The sequence below is a fragment of the Emys orbicularis genome, chromosome 1 (assembly GCF_028017835.1).
Source record: "Emys orbicularis isolate rEmyOrb1 chromosome 1, rEmyOrb1.hap1, whole genome shotgun sequence".
NCBI lineage: Eukaryota > Metazoa > Chordata > Testudines > Emydidae > Emys > Emys orbicularis.
Genome location: NC_088683.1, coordinates 19,757,509 through 19,775,285, shown reverse-complemented (window position 1 = coordinate 19,775,285; position 17,777 = coordinate 19,757,509). Strand labels below are relative to the sequence as shown.

The 17,777-nt window shown below is 44.0% G+C and overlaps 1 protein-coding gene across 2 annotated transcripts in view; it reads left to right on the top strand.

Annotated features, from left to right (window-relative positions):
- GRM3 (glutamate metabotropic receptor 3) overlaps positions 1-15,602 on the top strand; it is a 57,193-nt gene extending 41,591 nt beyond the window's left edge. Inside the window, exons 4-5 of one of the 2 annotated variants that reach the window (XM_065401925.1) lie at positions 4,734-4,908; positions 15,529-15,602. In XM_065401925.1, the coding sequence (XP_065257997.1) occupies positions 4,734-4,908; positions 15,529-15,602 (249 nt within the window). The remainder of the gene's footprint in view (positions 1-4,733; positions 4,909-15,528) is intronic. The other variant, XM_065401933.1, reaches the window with a different exon arrangement.
- Positions 15,603-17,777: the final 2,175 nt, after the last annotated feature.

Here is a 17,777-nt window from a genome sequence, read left to right as displayed (position 1 = left end):
TCTTGGGTAAAAAATCCACTTCTTCAGATGAGGAGGTAGCTGTGATAGATGGTCCTCACACCAAGTTTCACGGTATTCATTCACCTTTCTGTCAATTTTATAAGATTAACTTTGCCAGAGGATATTGTGAAGGTCAAGACTATAACAGGGTTCAAAAAAGAACTAGATACATTCATGAAGGATAGGTCCATCAATGGCTATTAGCCAGGATAGGCAGGGATGGTGTCCCTAGTCTCTGTTTGCCAGATGCTGGAAATGGGCAACAGGGGATGGATCACTTGATGATTACCTGTTCTGTTCATTCTCTCTGAAGCACCTGGCATTGGCCGCTGTCAGAAGACAGGATACTGGGCTAGAAAAACCTTTGGTCTGACCCAATATGGCCGTTCTTATGTTCTTAACTAAAAGACAAGGCTGTCATTAACAGTAGAGTTGAACAAATGTTCATTTATTTATTTTTATTCGGTGGCTGATCCGAAAAATCCAGAAAAAGAATTTCAGGTTAAACAAAACATTTTGTTGGACTCTAAATGATTTTTTTTTTCAGTTTTGTTATATTTTCAGGTGTTTGTTATCCTTTAAGTGTGTTTTTTTTTAAACAAATCTAGCAACAGATCTAAACAAAATGTCACTGGAAATGAAAAGTCAAAACATTTTGTTTCAAAAATAGTTGAAATGGTTAATTTAAACTTTTTCACATTTATTCAGCCAAAACTATCTGCCAGATTCAACGTGCATTCACTCATAATTTTGGTTGCCCTGAAACTGCATTTTTTGGCAAACAAGCTATTTGCCTGAAAATTTTTGTCCAGATCTAACTGGCGGTATATGTCAGGGAGATAACATTGTCTGGGAAATAACAGAGGAGTTAATAGCATCACTCGACATTAGGGCTGGCCAGGGAACAATTATTTCATTTCAAAACTTGGTTTCATTCCAACGTGGAATGAAATGAGACCTTTTGAATTTTTTCCTGAGAGAGAGCGAGAGACAGACCAACCCCAGAAAAGCCAATAGCCTGGTGGTTAGAGCAATCATCAGGAATGTGGATGACCCCAGTTCAAGTCCCTATTCCAAATCAGAGGCTTAAATCTGGGTCTCCCATAATCCTATGCGAGTACCCTAGCCACTGGGCTATTAGCTATTCTGGGGTTGGGTCTTTTATCTATCTCCAGAGATTCCCTCCTGGACCTGTATAACCTTGCCGTCAGAATCAACATGTTTCCGCAAAACATTTTGTTTTTGACAAAACAGCATTTTTCAACAGGAAGTGTAGTCAAAAAATGTTCAGCTGGCTGCACTCTACTCAACCTTGGTGGGGCCAGACCAAGAATATTATGTGTAGTTCCGGTCTCCTTAGCCTAGGAAAGATATAGAAAGACTAGAGACAATACAAAGATGGATAACAAAAGTCACACAGAGTGAAACTAAGAGAGCTAAATGTGTCTAGTTTAGACAAGAGAAGACCCAGGGAGACATGATTACAGTCTATAAATAACTTCAAGGTAACAAGAAAGGGATTATTTAGTCTCACAAGAAGTTAGGGCAAGGAGAAATGGCATGCAGCTAACGAAGGGAAAGATAGGCATTGGGGAAAAGTTCTTAACACTAAAAGCAATTGGGTAGTGAGGTGGACACAAAGTGTTCAATGGGTGGGGACAGATAAAATGAGACATTAGTGGGTATGCTAGAGAGAGAAGTCCTACAACGTGCTTGTAGGACTAGATGACTCAAGTGATATTTTCCAACTCTATTATCTATTGCTGGGATTTGAAAGGAACCCTGGGGATTTGGGTGCAAAACCTTCCAAAAGCACCTAAAGTTAGTCAGGAGCACAAGTCTCATTGACTTAAATTCAGGAAGGGACTTAAGTGAATGGAACTCTAATGTAGGTGCTTTGGCAGCTCCCACTCTGGGTATCTTAACAGTGTTAATCTCACTTAAATTCCAGTCACTGATCCTACTAAATGGACTAAAATTTTATACATAATAAGTGATGCTTTTGTTATCTATAATCGAACGGTAATCTACTCATCTCATTCTCCTGTAAAACAATGCTGGTGGGGTCATTCTCAGGAGCTATTATTTGGGAAGTTAGTACAAAAAACAACCAAGGAGACATAATAACAACAATGAATAAGTGAATGGTGACTGGATTGAGCTTTTAATATTGTATTTGAAACTGGTTTAGGATGCATGAATAAGGGTGAAAAATGGGAGGCTACTGGGAAATGTATGCAGAGATTTGGGCACATTTTAAAAACTGAAAAAGAAATAAAATGAAATGTAGAATTCACCCAGTTAATTAATACAAATACCATGGGAAGAAACAAACTGTCCTTTCCTATGTTAGAGGGGAAAGGGCTATTTCACACCATTGATTTTTACACAGAATTCCACTTTGATTTCAGGGGGTAGTCCCACTTCAGAATCGATGGCACAGTATGACCTGATGTTATTAAATCAGGGGGAGGGATAGCTCAGTGGTTTGAGCATTGGCCTGCTAAACCCAGGGTTGTGAATTCAATCCTTGAGGAGGCCACTTAGGGATCTGGGGCAAAATCAGTACTTGGTCCTGCTAGTGAAGGCAGGGGGCTGGACTCAATGACCTATCAAGGTCCCTTCCAGTTCTAGGAGATAGGATATCTCCATAAATTTAAATAATCACTCACAAATTTGCACGAGTTAGAGCAGTTAATGTATTTCATTTTTTTCAGCTGAAGATTCATCTTAGCCTAGCCTTAGTGGATGCAACTGTAAGAGATGTGCCGGAAGGGAAAAGTCTGGGGGTTAGATAAGTTCTAACACAGGCAGATGTTCAGTTGTCCTACCACTCAGTTTACTGTGCTCTCATGAAAGGAGGTGTGTGGTAGTTTCTTGCTTAAGGTCTGATCCAAACTGCATTAAAATCAATGGGAGTCTTGCCACTGACTTTAGTGGGCTTTGGCTCAGTAGAGAGCAAAGAAAGAGGAATGAATGGAAATGTGGCGGGGTGTTCATGTTTTTTCTGTGTCCATTCGGGTTCCTAAGTGGTTCCCCCGCCATGTGGCATTTGAGCACTATGCACTGAGCAAAGCTTGAAGTAAGCTCCTTTTGTAAAGGGTTATTATGTTATTACATTAATTATACTGACCGTTGACTATCTGCTTGGTGCTCTGTGAATACATATAATGACGAAGATGATGATAAGGAAAGAAAGAAAGATCCTCCGCATGGATACAAATGGCTGTTGGTCAGGATCCCTTAGCAGGATTGAGATAAAGCAGCCAAAGAAAGGACCTGAAGAAGAGCTCTGTGTAAACTCCTAAACTTGTTTCTTTCACCAACAGAAGTTGGTTCAATAAAAGATATCACCTCCCCCACCTTTTCTCTCTAATGTCCTGGGACCAACATGGCAAAAACAACACTGCATATAATGACAAAGGCCAACCCCTGCTCTAGTTTTTCCCTTACAAAGTTTATTTTGAGAGTTGAGCCCCATAGCAGTGTTAATCTGTAGGTTTGGCATGGATGTAACTGAAGGCAGAACAGTCCCTACTTGTGTAATAATCCAGATTAAGTAATGGAATTTGAGAAAGTGTAATTCTACCTTTCAATTGAGGAATCTGCTCTGAAGGAAAGAGACTAAACTGAACCTGAGGCAGCGAACTGGCACCCAGTTATCACAATGATGAGTGTTGTTACATAGATAAGATTAGATAATGGCTCCCTGAAACTGTAAGGACAAACATTGGCCCACTGGCTGCTGCCCCCAGAATCTTCGGACCCCTCACAAAGGGATTTCACAGCACAGAGAAATTGTGTCTACATTAATGTAGCTTTAAGACCCAGTCTCACAAACAGACCTGTTTGAGCAGGCCCTTATGCTTGCCTAAAATCTCACTGAAGTCAGTGGCCCTCTTCATGAATGCAAGGGGTTGCTTGTCGCTTAGCAGGATTGAGGCCTTAGGCTGAATTAACTTTCAAGTGGATTCGCTGCATAGCACAGCCATCTCTTAGGACCTAATCTGGTCCCGCATAGCCTGCCTCTTGCCACACATAGATCCCAGGCTTTACGGAAAGTGCTCTACTTTGTCCAGGAATGCAGCAGGAATGCAGTGTTGCACAGCATCTGACTAACCTTGTGCCCAGGCTAGCTGTCATACACTGAAGCAGGCAGCCCCTTATGTGCAGATCAGCAGGGTACCATCTAGGCCTTAGGTAAATCACTGGGAATCACAGGGTTGTGGGAGTTAGAGGTGGAACAAGTCAATGGATCGTCCAGGCTAGACCCCTGCTGATGCAAGACTGAGATATGTTTCCTCCTACTGCTGTATTATGTCTGTTCTGGAATTTTGCATTTCTGCCTCTCAGTGTTATTCGGCTCAGAGTTTAGCATGCTGAAATACATAAACAATTTGCATTACAGTATGCAGTAACAAACTGTGCCATGAATGCTGGGGTGTGCTGTCTGATACCCTAAACTGCAGAAGGCATTGATACAGAGCTGAGGTTTTTAGAGGGGTTTCAGAGTCATATCATTAGTACTTTCTGAAGCCACACTCATTTCTAGACCTTCTGAAGAGACCGCTGTGAATTTGGTACCAAGGAATCTATAGAAATTAAAAACAAATCGCCAGCAGTAAGTAGCTCCCATGGTGACTACCATGGTCGCAGTCTGGCTTGTAGTACATGCTGCCTCGCTGCCTGGCATTTAACAGCTAAGCACTGACTTTTCAATAACTCTCTCCTAGGTGCAGACCACGACCATGTGCATCTCTGTCAGTCTGAGTGGCTTTGTTGTGCTCGGTTGTTTGTTCGCGCCCAAAGTGCACATCATCCTCTTCCAGCCACAGAAGAACGTGGTCACTCACAGACTCCATCTCAACAGGTTCAGCGTCAGTGGGACCGGAACCACTTATTCCCAGTGTAAGTAAAGAATCTGTCACCTATGTATGGCATGCCTTGTGCAGGAAGTGTGTTAAAGGAGAGAGAGCTAGGGAGTTTTCATTTGTAGTGGAATCCACAATCATTAAGAACTGCAGGACATTTTTGCATTCACCTGAGTGTCGGATTGGCTATGAACCACCATGAATACATCACTCAGGTCCGGTGAGAACAAAACAACCGTTGTTCACTGCACATGTGTTCTGCTCACAGCTGGCCTGATCCAAAGCCCATTGGAGACAATGAAAAAAACACTTCCACTGAATACAGTGGGCTTTGGATCATGCCCCTAATTGCACAGTGCCTGCAGAACCACAGTTCCTGTCCCTCTCATAACAGGCAGAGCAGATTGCCCTGGAGTCTTCCTGTCAGAACAACATTATGGCAGGACTTGGTCCCCCATGCAGCACATTCTCAATGGCTGTTATTACCTGGGTTTCAAGAAAATCCTTTGAGTCAAACCACTTCAGCTAATTCCCCTACAATGCACATAAGGGACAGCAAAAACTGCTTCTGTATATCCAGTATGTGTTGTACCCCACACAAGTGTCACAACCTGGGATATCAATCGATGCATCAGTGCAAAATGCAGTACATCTGCTTTTCCCATCTCAGTCTCTTATTCCCAGTCAGATTCACATATTTGGGATTTTATCAGTTGCTGCTGTTTTTGGCTAGGAAAAAATAGGTCAGCTTTATTTTTGTTTTTTCCTTGTCAAGCTTAACTAGTCAAGGATGCAAGCAAACGGCACCTCATTCACAGAGTAAAGCAGACACAATGTCTAACCTGGAAAACTGATTGAAGGAGCACAACATCCCAGAGCGGGAGGGAGGATTGGGGAGGAAAAAGAGAAGGTTTGTAAGGATATTAACTATGAACCATTCACTGGGCTTTACAATATGATCTAAATTTTCAAAAGTGATTAGTGGTTGTTAGTTGCCTCAATTTTGGGATGGCCAACTTGAGACAACTCAAAATAGCTGAGCATCCTGCCATGAGGGCAGGGGACTGGACTCGATGACCTCTTGAGGTCCCTTCCAGTCCTAGAGTCTATAAATCTATAAATCTATGGGGGGAGGGATAGCTCAGTGGTTTGAGCATTGGCCTGTTAAACCCAAGGTTGTGAGTTCAATCCTTGAGGGGGCCACTTAGGGATCTGGGGCAAAATCAGAACTTGGTCAAGGTCCCTTCCAGTTCTAGGAGATAGGATATCTCCATTAATTTAAATTTATTTTTTTATTTTAATCTACTCTGAAAACCAGGCCCTTTAAGGTGTCTCCAATTGTCCCACCCCCAAAAAATGGAGGTACCCCAAAATCACTAATTACTTTGGAAAACTTAGATGAACTAGATAGGTCAGGCTGGCAAACATTTCAGAAGTGCTCAGCACTCTCAGCTAGGGGCAGATTTTCAAGAGCTTCTGGCCCCGGAGCTCCGCACATTTGGCAATCTGACCACTTATCAAGATGCCTAAATGGGAGCTGTTGTGTGCTGATGGTGTTTGAAAATTGGTCTTTGCATTTTTACATCATATTTTGTATCTGAGATGGTTAAGAGGCTGTTTCTATTTAAAGAAACATTTCTGCAATTATTTCACCCTGGAGTATGCTCTGTTTCTTTGTAATGGATACAGAATAAAAGAAAGCCAGTATTTGGGACTGGTGTTTTCATGAGGGGCATCTGACACTCTCCTCCTTACTACACCTTTGTATAACACAAAGATGCTACCGTATTCAACTGAAACAGGTTATCCTGCATTTTTTGTCCCGTCTATAACCACATGAAGAACACTCATTCTAAAAATCTTTTAAGTCTCAAAGATAAAATGCAACATCAGAGCAAAAACTTCATCCTTGCCCTTTCTGATATGAAAAGATGGCCTCAAAACTGGAATAAGAAGGACCTTGGCAAACCTTGGGAGGACCTGGAAAGTGCTGTCACCTGAGCCAGGATCCAAAGCTTGTTCAATTCAATGGGGAAAGCCCCAGTCACAGCAGTGGGCATGGCATCAGGCCCATAATGCTCTAAGCCACCAGTACAACTCCTCCACCCCTCATCCCAGGTGGGTTTCCTCAGAGAAAAGTGAGGACCTGGTATTTCCAGCGTAAAAAAACCTAGCAGGAAACAATGAGGGTTGTTCCCGCCCCCCCCCCCCCCCCCCCCAAATGCACGTCATAAACATTTGAAAAGGCAAAGCATTTGTTTTGCAATTCACCTGTAAGTATTTTTTTGATGAAGAGATTTATTTTTAAAAGATTTTTTTTTCCTTTGAACTGCACGGCCCTCATTCATAAAATGCCAAGCACTTGTCATCCAAATTGATCCTCGCTGGTGCCATGGTCTTCTCTGTGTCTGCTGAAATTCTGCGTCAGTCCACATCCAATTCATCACTGGGATGATTCTCAACATAGCAGCACTAAAGCTTGAGGACACCAAGAGAAATTCAATAAGCCCCTGACATCTTTTTAAAAATGATCCAAAGAATTGCCCCCTCTGTCCTGGGCTGACAGCTTGTTTTCCTATCAGTCTTGATGGCACTTTGCATCAGTCACAAACGGCTTAACACATGTCTGATCAATATTATTCGTCCAGCTGCATGTTTTGCTTTGAACACAGCCATCTGAAAACCTAGGAGATGGCCACAATCCTTGCTCACAACCAGGTACTCTCTAGTTCTTAGTCTAAGGGACTGGGCACCAGAAGTGCTGGGTTCTATTCCCACCTCAGCCACTGATTTGCTGGGTGACAATAGATAGGTAACCTAACCTCTCCAAGTATCCATTTGCTGCTCTAGAAATTGAGTCTAATAACCAGGGCCCTGTGTGTTATATCTATATCTATATATATATATATATATATAGCCAAATAATTTGCTTTTTGGTTAAGGCACTGCATAAGTCCATCCAAATGGATATTTTCCTGCCAGCTTCTCAGTTGGTCCAGCCAATCATTTGGCCTTCCTTCTCTCCGTAGATGTGGTTTGCTGTGTTTGCCCTAAAAAGGGGAGCTCATGTGAGCGGTTCTCAGGTTGATGCCCTTAATAGGACTGGATTGGACTCTTCATTATTTAGGACAGGAAGAACGGGGGCAACCTGCCACTGCAGGCCTCCTCTGAAAGGGAAGGGGACAGTGAGGGATGAAGCACTGTGTTTGGGAGAGCATAGAGGTTGGCTTTCATGAGGATGTGGTAGAAGCTATGCAGCAGGGAATAGCAGCTGCCTAACAGGAGCAGTGCTCCATTGCAGTCTGGAATATGTATGTAATGCAAACACCTCTCCCTGTGTCCCCCAAAACTGAGAGTCAACCCTTTATTTTACTTCTCATGCTGCTGCATCCAAGGTTCCACTCTTGTAGAGCTCTGTCATGCAGAAAGTACACCCCATCCCCCTTTGCCGCGGCAAGGGCATCATGGCCCCACGGTTAAGTCCGCCTGTCTGCCCTTAGCCTCGGCAATACGGCCCAATGGCCAGAGTCAATATGGTCACTCTTGTCATTGGGGCAGTACAGCCTAATGGCTGAAGTCAATATAATCACCTGCTCACTCGGGCTGTATGGCCTAGCGGCCTCAGTCAACATGGCTGACCTCTTCAATCCGGTTGTGTGGTCTAGTGGCCAGAGCCAATGCAATCACCCTCTCACTCGGGCTGCATGGCCTAGTGGCCAGAGGAAATAAGGTTTCCCTCCTTAGCGGGGTTATGTTGCCTAATTGTCAGAGTCAGGGAAGTGGGCCACCCATGGGTGGAAAGAGAGGTGCTGGGGTACAGGAACCTGGGCCCTCCCTCTCCACCGGGTCCCAGCTCAGGGCCCTGGTAGTGGTAAGTGTGCATGCCACTGTGTCGGCAGGGATCCGGCTGAAAAACGCTGACTCAAAACCCGGTTTGCTAACCGGGCCACTGCCTAGTTTCCCTGGGCTTCTTCCTACCGTACCCCCTGATGCTGTGGCCTGGACATCTTCAGGGTATCCGGTTTCCTCAGGTTGCACTACCCTCAAGTGACTCCGGCCTCCACAGGTATCCGGGCATCTGCCTGGGTCTCAGTATCACCAGCTCCCACCGTCTGCTGCTTCAGCTGCTCCCAGACTGGAGCAAGCAGCATGCGTCCTTCCTCTCCGGCAGTCAGCCTAGAATGAGCTGGGCTGCTCCCTTTTATATTGAGCCAGCACTTGGAGCATGTCCAGTAGGAGTGAGGGGGCATGGCTTCCTCTGCCCAGGGTGTGGGGTTAACCCCTTCTTGTCCAGTGAGGGGCAAGTACACCCCATCACAAGCTCCTAAGCACCTGTTTATCCCCCTGGAAGGATATTCCTCTGCTCCAATGGTGTGTCCTTCCAAGAAAAAAAAAAACAGTTGAGAAAACATATCCACTATTTTTAAAATGGTATTTGCAACATGAAATATTGCAAATCACTCCTGAGGTCCTCATGATGATTTTGCAAACCTTGGAAGATCTCAGCAGAGAACCGGTAGCCTTTAAGCGCTTAGCCAACATTTCATCAGAATAATCAGGGGCCTTTCTAAAGTCATTTCTCCCGAGAGAGGTGTCAAAGTTAAGGAGGCATATACATACATACACACACACACGTAGGAAGCAAACACAGGAAGTCAGCAGAAATTGACTTAGCTGCTGACAACCAGTTCTTGGATTGTTTTCCAAAGAAAAAGTATATCAGTTCAGCAAAAATAAAGGAGTTTGTAAATTATATATATCACTTACATCGCACTACATCTTTTCTCTTCCTAACACCTCAGCAAAGCAGGTACACAAGTACTCCTATAAGAACATAAGAATGGCCATACTGTGTCAGACCAAAGGTCCATCCAGCCCAGTATCCTGTCTGTTGACAGTGGCCAATGCCAGGTGCCCCAGAGGGAGTGAACCTAACAGGTAATGATCAAGTGATCTCTCTCCTGCCATCCATCTCCACCCTCTGACAAACAGAGGCTAGGGACACCATTCCTTACCAATCCTGGCTAATAGCCATGAATGGACTTAACCTCCATGAATTTGTCTAGTTCTCTTTTAAACCCGGTTATAGTCCTAGCCTTCACAACCTCCTCAGGCAAGGAGTTCCACAGGTTGATTGTGCACTGTGTGAAGAAGAACTTCCTTTTATTTATTTTAAACCTGCTGCCCATTCATTTCATTTGGTGGCCCCTAGTTCTTTATTATGGGAACAAGTAAATAACTTTTCCTTATTCACTTTCTGCACACCACTCATAAGTTTATATACCTCTATCATATCCCCCCTTAGTCTCCTCTTTTCCAAGCTGAAAAGTCCTAGCCTCTTTAATCTCTCCTCATATGGGACCCGTTCCAAACCCCTAATCATTTTAATTGTCCTTCTCTGAACCTTTTCTAATGCCAATATATCTTTTTCAAGATGAGGAGACCACATCTTTACGCAGTATTCAAGATGTGGGTGTACCATGGATTTATATAAGGGCAATAAGATATTCTCCATCTTATTCTCGATCCCTTTTTAAATGATTCCTAACATCCTGTTTGCTTTTTTGACCGCCTCTGCACACTGCGTGGACATCTTCAGAGAACTATCCACGATGACTCCAAGATCCTCGTTTTACACAAGAGAAAAGTGAGACACGGGTTGAGAGACTCACCCAAGGCTTGAAGAAGGGAGTGTGTGTCCAAGAGATTATTATGGGTCAGGTGTTCAAAAGGTCTCAGCTCTTATTTGGGACCTAAATAAATTGACTAGATTTTTCACTAGTGCTCAGCATCCAGCTGCTCTCATCGGTTTAGGTGCCAAATGGGAGCTGAGCTCTGACTTCTTAACTCTGGTTCTTGGATGCCAGTTCTATGCTACTTTTTTCTCTTTGTGTGTATGGAGCGCTAACTGGGCGTCCTGCTAGGGGCTTTCCCCTCACCCCTCCCCTGGTTCTTGTCATGCAGACAGAAAGCAGAAGACCAGAAAACTGAAGTGCAGGCAATGCGAGGTTTATTGGGGGGGGGGGGTTAGTTTCAAGCAAGCATATCCAGAGCTCTGATGCCACAGAGCCTTTTCCCTATGTCCCTATTCCCACCTCCTCCTTAGCAAGCCCAAATATATAAGGGCAATAAGATATTCTCCATCTTATTCTCGATCCCTTTTTTAATGATTCCTAACATCCTGTTGGGGGGAGGGATAGCTCAGTGGTTTGAGTATTGGCCTGCTAAACCCAGGGTTGTGAGCTCAATCCTTGAGGGGGCCACTTAGGGATCTGGGGCAAAATCAGTACTTGGTCCTGCTAGTGAAGGCAGGGGGCTGGACTCAATGACCTTTCAAGATCCCTTCCAGTTCTAGGAGATAGGATATCTCCATTTATTATTATTATATACCTGCAATGCACACCCCTGGTCCCATCCCTTACAATTTATGGTCATGTTCCATTTTGGAGGGTTGTGAGTCTGGAGGCTTGGTACCACCCCTTTTGTATCCCATGGGAGTGGTAAGGCCAAGGCCAGACCTTTGGCTTTTAGAGTTTCTAATACCTTCCCCCCCATTCCCCTTGCCCCTCCCAACTGGTTGCTTGACCTTGGTTTGAGAGAGGAGCCAGGAAGCCTTCCAGCATATACTCGTATATTACTCTCCCACCATACCCAGTAACACTTTAGCTCTATCCCTGATCTTTTCTCATTATACAAACAAACCCATCTGGTTGTGGGAAATGCAACACACAGTCTCTGTGTTCACACATATTAGTAAGGATAAAAGAGTATGTTAAAAAAAAAATCAAACCAAAAACCAAAATTCTATCTCAGGCTAACAAGCAGGCTTACATATTAAAACATCCTTCAGTAATTCATTTCACAACACTCATTTCTATGTCTGCTGGATGCTTTTAGATCCCCACCAGGCGTCAAAAGACTTACACAAATTAGCTTCTCCTAGCTGACCCCAAGTCTCACTGTACATAAGCAGCAGTCAGGTGTGTCTATTGTGCTGTTGTAAAGGAAATAAAGGAGAAAGCAAATGAAAGCAGCAAGCAAAGAAACAATGCAGTGACATTTGATGTGCCATGATGTCACAGGGTGCTGCCCTCCAGCTCACCCCCTGGTGGCCCCTCTTGGCCTTGCACTCAGCAGTCCTCAGGTTCTCTCAGTCAGTTACCCAGACTTAGCTTGTTTCAAAACACATACCCCCTTTGTGGGGCCTGACTTAAGTCGTTCTACAGAATGTAACTCGCTTCGTTAGTCACTCGAGGTCACTCCTCTCTGGGTCCATATGAGAGTCCTGGCCAACTCTCATCCCTGTTCAGAAGACCCCCAGCTCCCTTCCTGGAGCTGGGACCATGCTTCAGATGGTCACTACCTCAAAACAGGAGTCCCCAGCTCTCCCCCGTGGTTGTAATTTAGCCAGCTGTAGGGCCTTAGCCTGCTTCTCCTTCAGCTGGCCTTTTTCCATAATTAGCCCACAGCAGATCAGTCGGCCAGCCTTCTCCTGCCGATGTGTGCCAGCATTTATGTTGGCCCCTTCTCCCAGCTCATCCCCCGTTGGCTGGGTGAGAGGCAAGTCTTGCCCGGCCCTCTATGCCTTCCTGGTCCCAGGCCCTTAAAGACACAGTGACAGGATTTCCTCCTAAGCACCCCTTATTCCTAACACTTCTTTCTCTCTATCAATATTTCCTCAGTCTCTGTACATATATCAGAACTTCCAAAAATCTTAAAGGGACACACCATGTGACGGGGATGGGCTGACCACTAGGCGCTGCTGGCCTTAAGGGGGCAGACTATCCTATCACACAAGGCAGTAACTACAAATAATGTCAAAGCAAATAGATGATGAGGAGAGAGGATGGGAAAACATGCACCACAAACAAATCAGGCTGTCAGGTCACTTTAAAATGTGTTGCGTAATACAGGTACATTTCCATGGTGATGTAGGAAACCAGTTGGTTGCTGCTATAAAAACTAATGTGATATTACAAAGACCAGCAGAGCAGATATTTTGCCTTTAACAGAACTTAGGAACAGCTATTAATTTTGCTCTCGCTCCTAAAGGAGAGGTGTGTATTATTCTAAATGCACAACAGATGGTGCTAGAGGCAAGGTATCTTGTTTCTTGCCATACGCCACATCTTTCTATCTTAGGTACTTATATGGCCCCCAATTATTGTAGTATCTGAGCACCTCATAATCTTTCAAGCATTTCTTGTCACAACACCTCTGTGGAGTAAGGCAGTGCTATTAGCTCGCATTTTACAGATGGGGAACTGAGGCAGAGAGAGACTAAATGACTTGCTCAAGGTAACACCAGAGATCTGTGGCAGAACAGGGAATTAAATCCAGGTATCCCAAGCCCCAGGCTAGCACCCTAACCATTGGACCATCCTTCCCTTCATTTGTTAGAGCATATAATTTGATTTCATAACAATTTAGTAAAGCGCTGTCTTCTGTAGCTGCATACAAAGTTCATCTGTATTAAAAATAAGGCTCTGTCTTTACTGAATTGGTCTGAAACCCAGTATCCATCATCCATACATTGCCTTTTACACCGGGTGATCAAGTTTAAAATCAATGCTTGATGCGTGCTTTTCTTTTAAATCCTTTGATGAAGGCATCAGGTTTCTCTGGGTCACTGTTATTGTTAACCTAATGTATCTTGGCAAACACAGCTTTGTCTTATTGTGAACTGGCAGATCAACGAAATTGTGTGCTAACACATTCTTGATGCCGAATGGACAATTCTAACTGGGATGGACAAAACTGTTTGCTTTAAAATTAAAATCCCTGGGCTTTTACAAGATAACACTATATCCCACTGCCAAGATGCAGAAGCATCAAGGGCCAGATTCTGACACCCATATTCACATTGAGTAACACCGTACTCCAAGAGTAACTCCACTGAAGCCAATAGAACTACTTGTCAAGAAAAAGTACTGTTCAATGTGAGTTAAGGTATCATAATCTGGCCCTTACGTCTGGACACATTTTACATCCTGAGGTCCTGATCTTGCATTCATGGAAGTCAATGGGATCCAGGCCAGAACATTATCAAAGGGGGAGTAAATGTGTTGGCAAACTCATACAATTGTTAAAATAAAAGATTTTCCCTTCTCCATTCAACATATAAAATAACCCATTTCCCTTACATTCAGATGTAGGCTGACATGCATTACCTAATGCAAAGATGGACTGGATGAAGGAAATGCAAGCTAATGAACTATTCCTGTAAGGTGCTGAGTGCTCTTCTCTCCCACTGACATTAGTGAGGCTGGACAGCATTCAGCACCTCACAGTATCAGGCTTTTGATACGGTCTCCCACAGTATTCTTGCTGCCAAGTTAAAGAAGTATGGGCTGGATGAATGGACTGTAAGGTGGATAGAAAGCTGGCTAGATCGTCGGGCTCAACAGGTAGTGATCAGTGGCTCCATGTCTAGTTGGCAGCCAGTTTCAAGCGGAGTGCCCCAAGAGTCGGTCCTGGGGCTGGTTTTGTTTAATATCTTTATTAATGATCTGGAGGATGGTGTGGACTGCACTCTCAGCAAGTTTGCCGATGACACTAAACTAGGAGGCGTGGTAGATACACTAGAGGGTAGGGATCGGATACAGAGGGACCTAGACAAATTAGAGGATTGGGCCAAAAGAAACCTGATGAGGTTCAACAAGGACAAGTGCAGAGTCCTGCACTTAGGACGGAAGAATCCCATGCAAAGCTACAGACTAGGGACCGAATGGCTAGGTAGCAGTTCTGCAGAAAAGGACCTGGGGTCACAGTGGATGAGAAGCTGGATATGAGTCAACAGTGTGCTCTTGTTGCCAAGAAGGCTAACGGCATTTTGGGCTGTATAAGTAGGGGCATTGCCAGCAGATCGAGGGACGTGATCGTTCCCCTTTATTCGACGTTGGTGAGGCCTCATCTGGAGTACTGTGTCCAGTTTTGGGCCCCACACTACAAGAAGGATGTGGAAAAATTGGAAAGAATCCAGCGGAGGGCAACAAAAATGATTAGGGGTCTGGAGCGCATGACTTATGAGGAGAGGCTGAGGGAACTGGGATTGTTTAGTCTCCAGAAGAGAAGAATGAGGGGGGATTTGATAGCAGCCTTCAACTACCTGAAGGGGGGTTCCAAAGAGGATGGAACTCGGCTGTTCTCAATGGTGGCAGATGACAGAACAAGGAGCAATGGTCTCAAGTTGCAGTGGGGGAGGTCTAGGTTGGATATTAGGAAACACTATTTCACTAGGAGGGTGGTGAAGCACTGGAATGCGTTACCTAGGGAGGTGGTGGAGTCTCCTTCCTTGGAGGTTTTTAAGGCCCGGCTTGACAAAGCCCTGGCTGGGATGATTTAGTTGGGAATTGGTCCTGCTTTGAGCAGGGGGTTGGACTAGATGACCTCCTGAGGTCCCTTCCAACCCTGATATTCTATGATTCTATGATTCTAATATAAGATACATGAAAAATCTAAGGATGTGATTTTTACACTGAGGCTACTTTACGCCACTCTGAATAAATTAGAGTCAGAACCACTTTAAGGCTCCTTTACACTTCCAGAGAGGTGTAAAGTGACCTGTATGTAAATTAGAATCAGGCCCCCAATGTTTTTTCCTAGGTGGCTAATGATGGTTGTTGTTGTTTTTTTTTTTTTCTCCTTTCTCTTCCAGCATCTGCTAGTACGTACGTTCCGACAGTCTGCAATGGGCGGGAAGTCCTAGATTCTACCACCTCATCTCTGTGATTGTGACTCGCAGTTCAGTTCTCGAGTTTTTAGACTGTTAGACAAAATTTGCACATGTTGTGCACTCCAGAAAAAAACAAAAAACAAAACTAGTACCTTTTTTAGAAACCGTATAATAAATTATTTTTGAGGACTGTACAGTATATAGTGATGTTCTAGAACTTTTTAGACTGATTTTAGCGCCTCTGTTATTAACAGTTCTAAGGGACATGTAAATAACCATGGTTTACAGCGCACATATTTCTGCAGTGTTGACTCAGAAGTGGGAGAGTGATTTGCTGCAAACACAGTTGCAATGTTAGGTGACTTTCTTTCCTATGAAATTTTTTGTAGCTTCTTGTTGTAATTAACTTAGACTGCATTTCTATGTTATATATAACAGTTACATTATGTGTAACAGATTGTTTTCTCAGCACAAAACAGCAGTATTAATGTAAAGATGCCAATAATAAAACTGTAAACATTTGTCACCGTGGTTGTCTTCCCTTCATGGTAATTATGATTCAAAGACAATGGGCTAGATCCTCAGCTGACATGAACTCGCACTGTTCCACCTTCTGGCTCCGTGACTTTAATTAGAGAGTAAAGACATCTCATTGAAAATTTTCAAATAAGCTTGTTGTTGAAAAATGGCCTGTTTTTCAAAAGCAAAACAAAAAAAATTCTTGATGTTTGTGAAAGTTTTCACAATGTTTTAAATGAACTTCTTAATCAAATTATACTGAAACCGTTATCAAAATGGTTATTGACAATTTTATTTGGTAGATCATTCATTAGATTGATGTACTGTTGTAAGGCACTCAAGATACCTTGATGCAGTATAAAAATCTAGACAGATTAGATAAAAAACAGACAAAACAAGACTACATATATACTAGGGCTGATTTGTATTGATCTGGTGACATGAAGGTGCTATACAGCCCATTAAGTCTGCCAGTTAAACTGGGTGTACAGCTGCTTTGCATCACTGGCGCAGTGCAAAGCAGCTGGAGCATACCAGAGAATGTGGCCTGTAAAATAGATTCACAAGAAGGATAATCCAGAAAGCAATTGCTGGCATCTCTATGGCAATATTTGCATTCAAACTATGTGTATTCAAAATAGAAATCTACAGCTCTTGAAGCAGGGGCGTCTCTATGTATTTTGCCGCCCCAAGCATGGCAGTGAGGCCGCCTTCGGCGGCGCGCCTGCGGGAGGTCCGCTGGTCCCACGCCTTCGGCGTACCCGCCACCGAATTGCCGCCGAAGCTGCGGGACCGGCGGACCTCCCGCAAGCATGCCGCCGAAGGCAGCCTGACTGCCGCCCTCACGGCGACCGGCAGGCTTGGTGCGCTGGTGCCTGGAGCCACCCCGGTCTTGAAGCCAGCTGCAAACTACCTTCAACAAAACAAATAACGTAACCTTTAGAACCTTGTTCCAAAGTCCCTCCCCTTCTATTGAAACACTCATATCTTACATGCTACTAACGCCAATAAATCATTCAGGAAAGTAAACATACTTCTCAGGAAAGTAAACATATGTTAGCTAAGGACTTGCTCCCACTGAAGTCATTGGCAAAGTTTCCATTGACTTCAGCATAAGCACCAATGGGGTTTGAAACATTGGGGTTAAAGTCAGGTACAAGTCAAGGTATGCTGAATGTATAAACTCTCCAGGGCCAGAGTCTCATTTACACACATGGCTCTGGCGTTGTACAGGTCCTGGAAGTAAACAAGAATCAGGCCTCAGATCTCCATTCCCCTATGGGACATTGATGAAGCCATCTCTCTCCTTGTCTATCATGCCACAATTTCTTAATGCCTCCCTTTAAAACACACTTCCTCCGACAGGTATTAAGCCTTGCCTCAAATAATTTTTAGCTATGCAGATGTTTGAAAATATTTACTAGAAAACAAACCAGGAAATTGTGGAACAAAGGAGGCATGTGCTAAACATCCCCATTCAATCACACATGGGGCTTTGCATTGCTTCCCAGCTCCCTTCTTGTATTTGGACATTGTGGTTGAAACATTCAAATCCATCTAAGGGAGCGGTTCTCAATCGTATTTGATCAGCCCCTCCCCCCCTTCTTTGTGTTTGTAGTCTTTTGTGGCTCTTCCTCCTCCATAAGCACATATACGGCCACCCAGCTCTGAAGGCAGAGCAGAGGCTGTGGCTGCTGGCTGGGTGCCCAGCT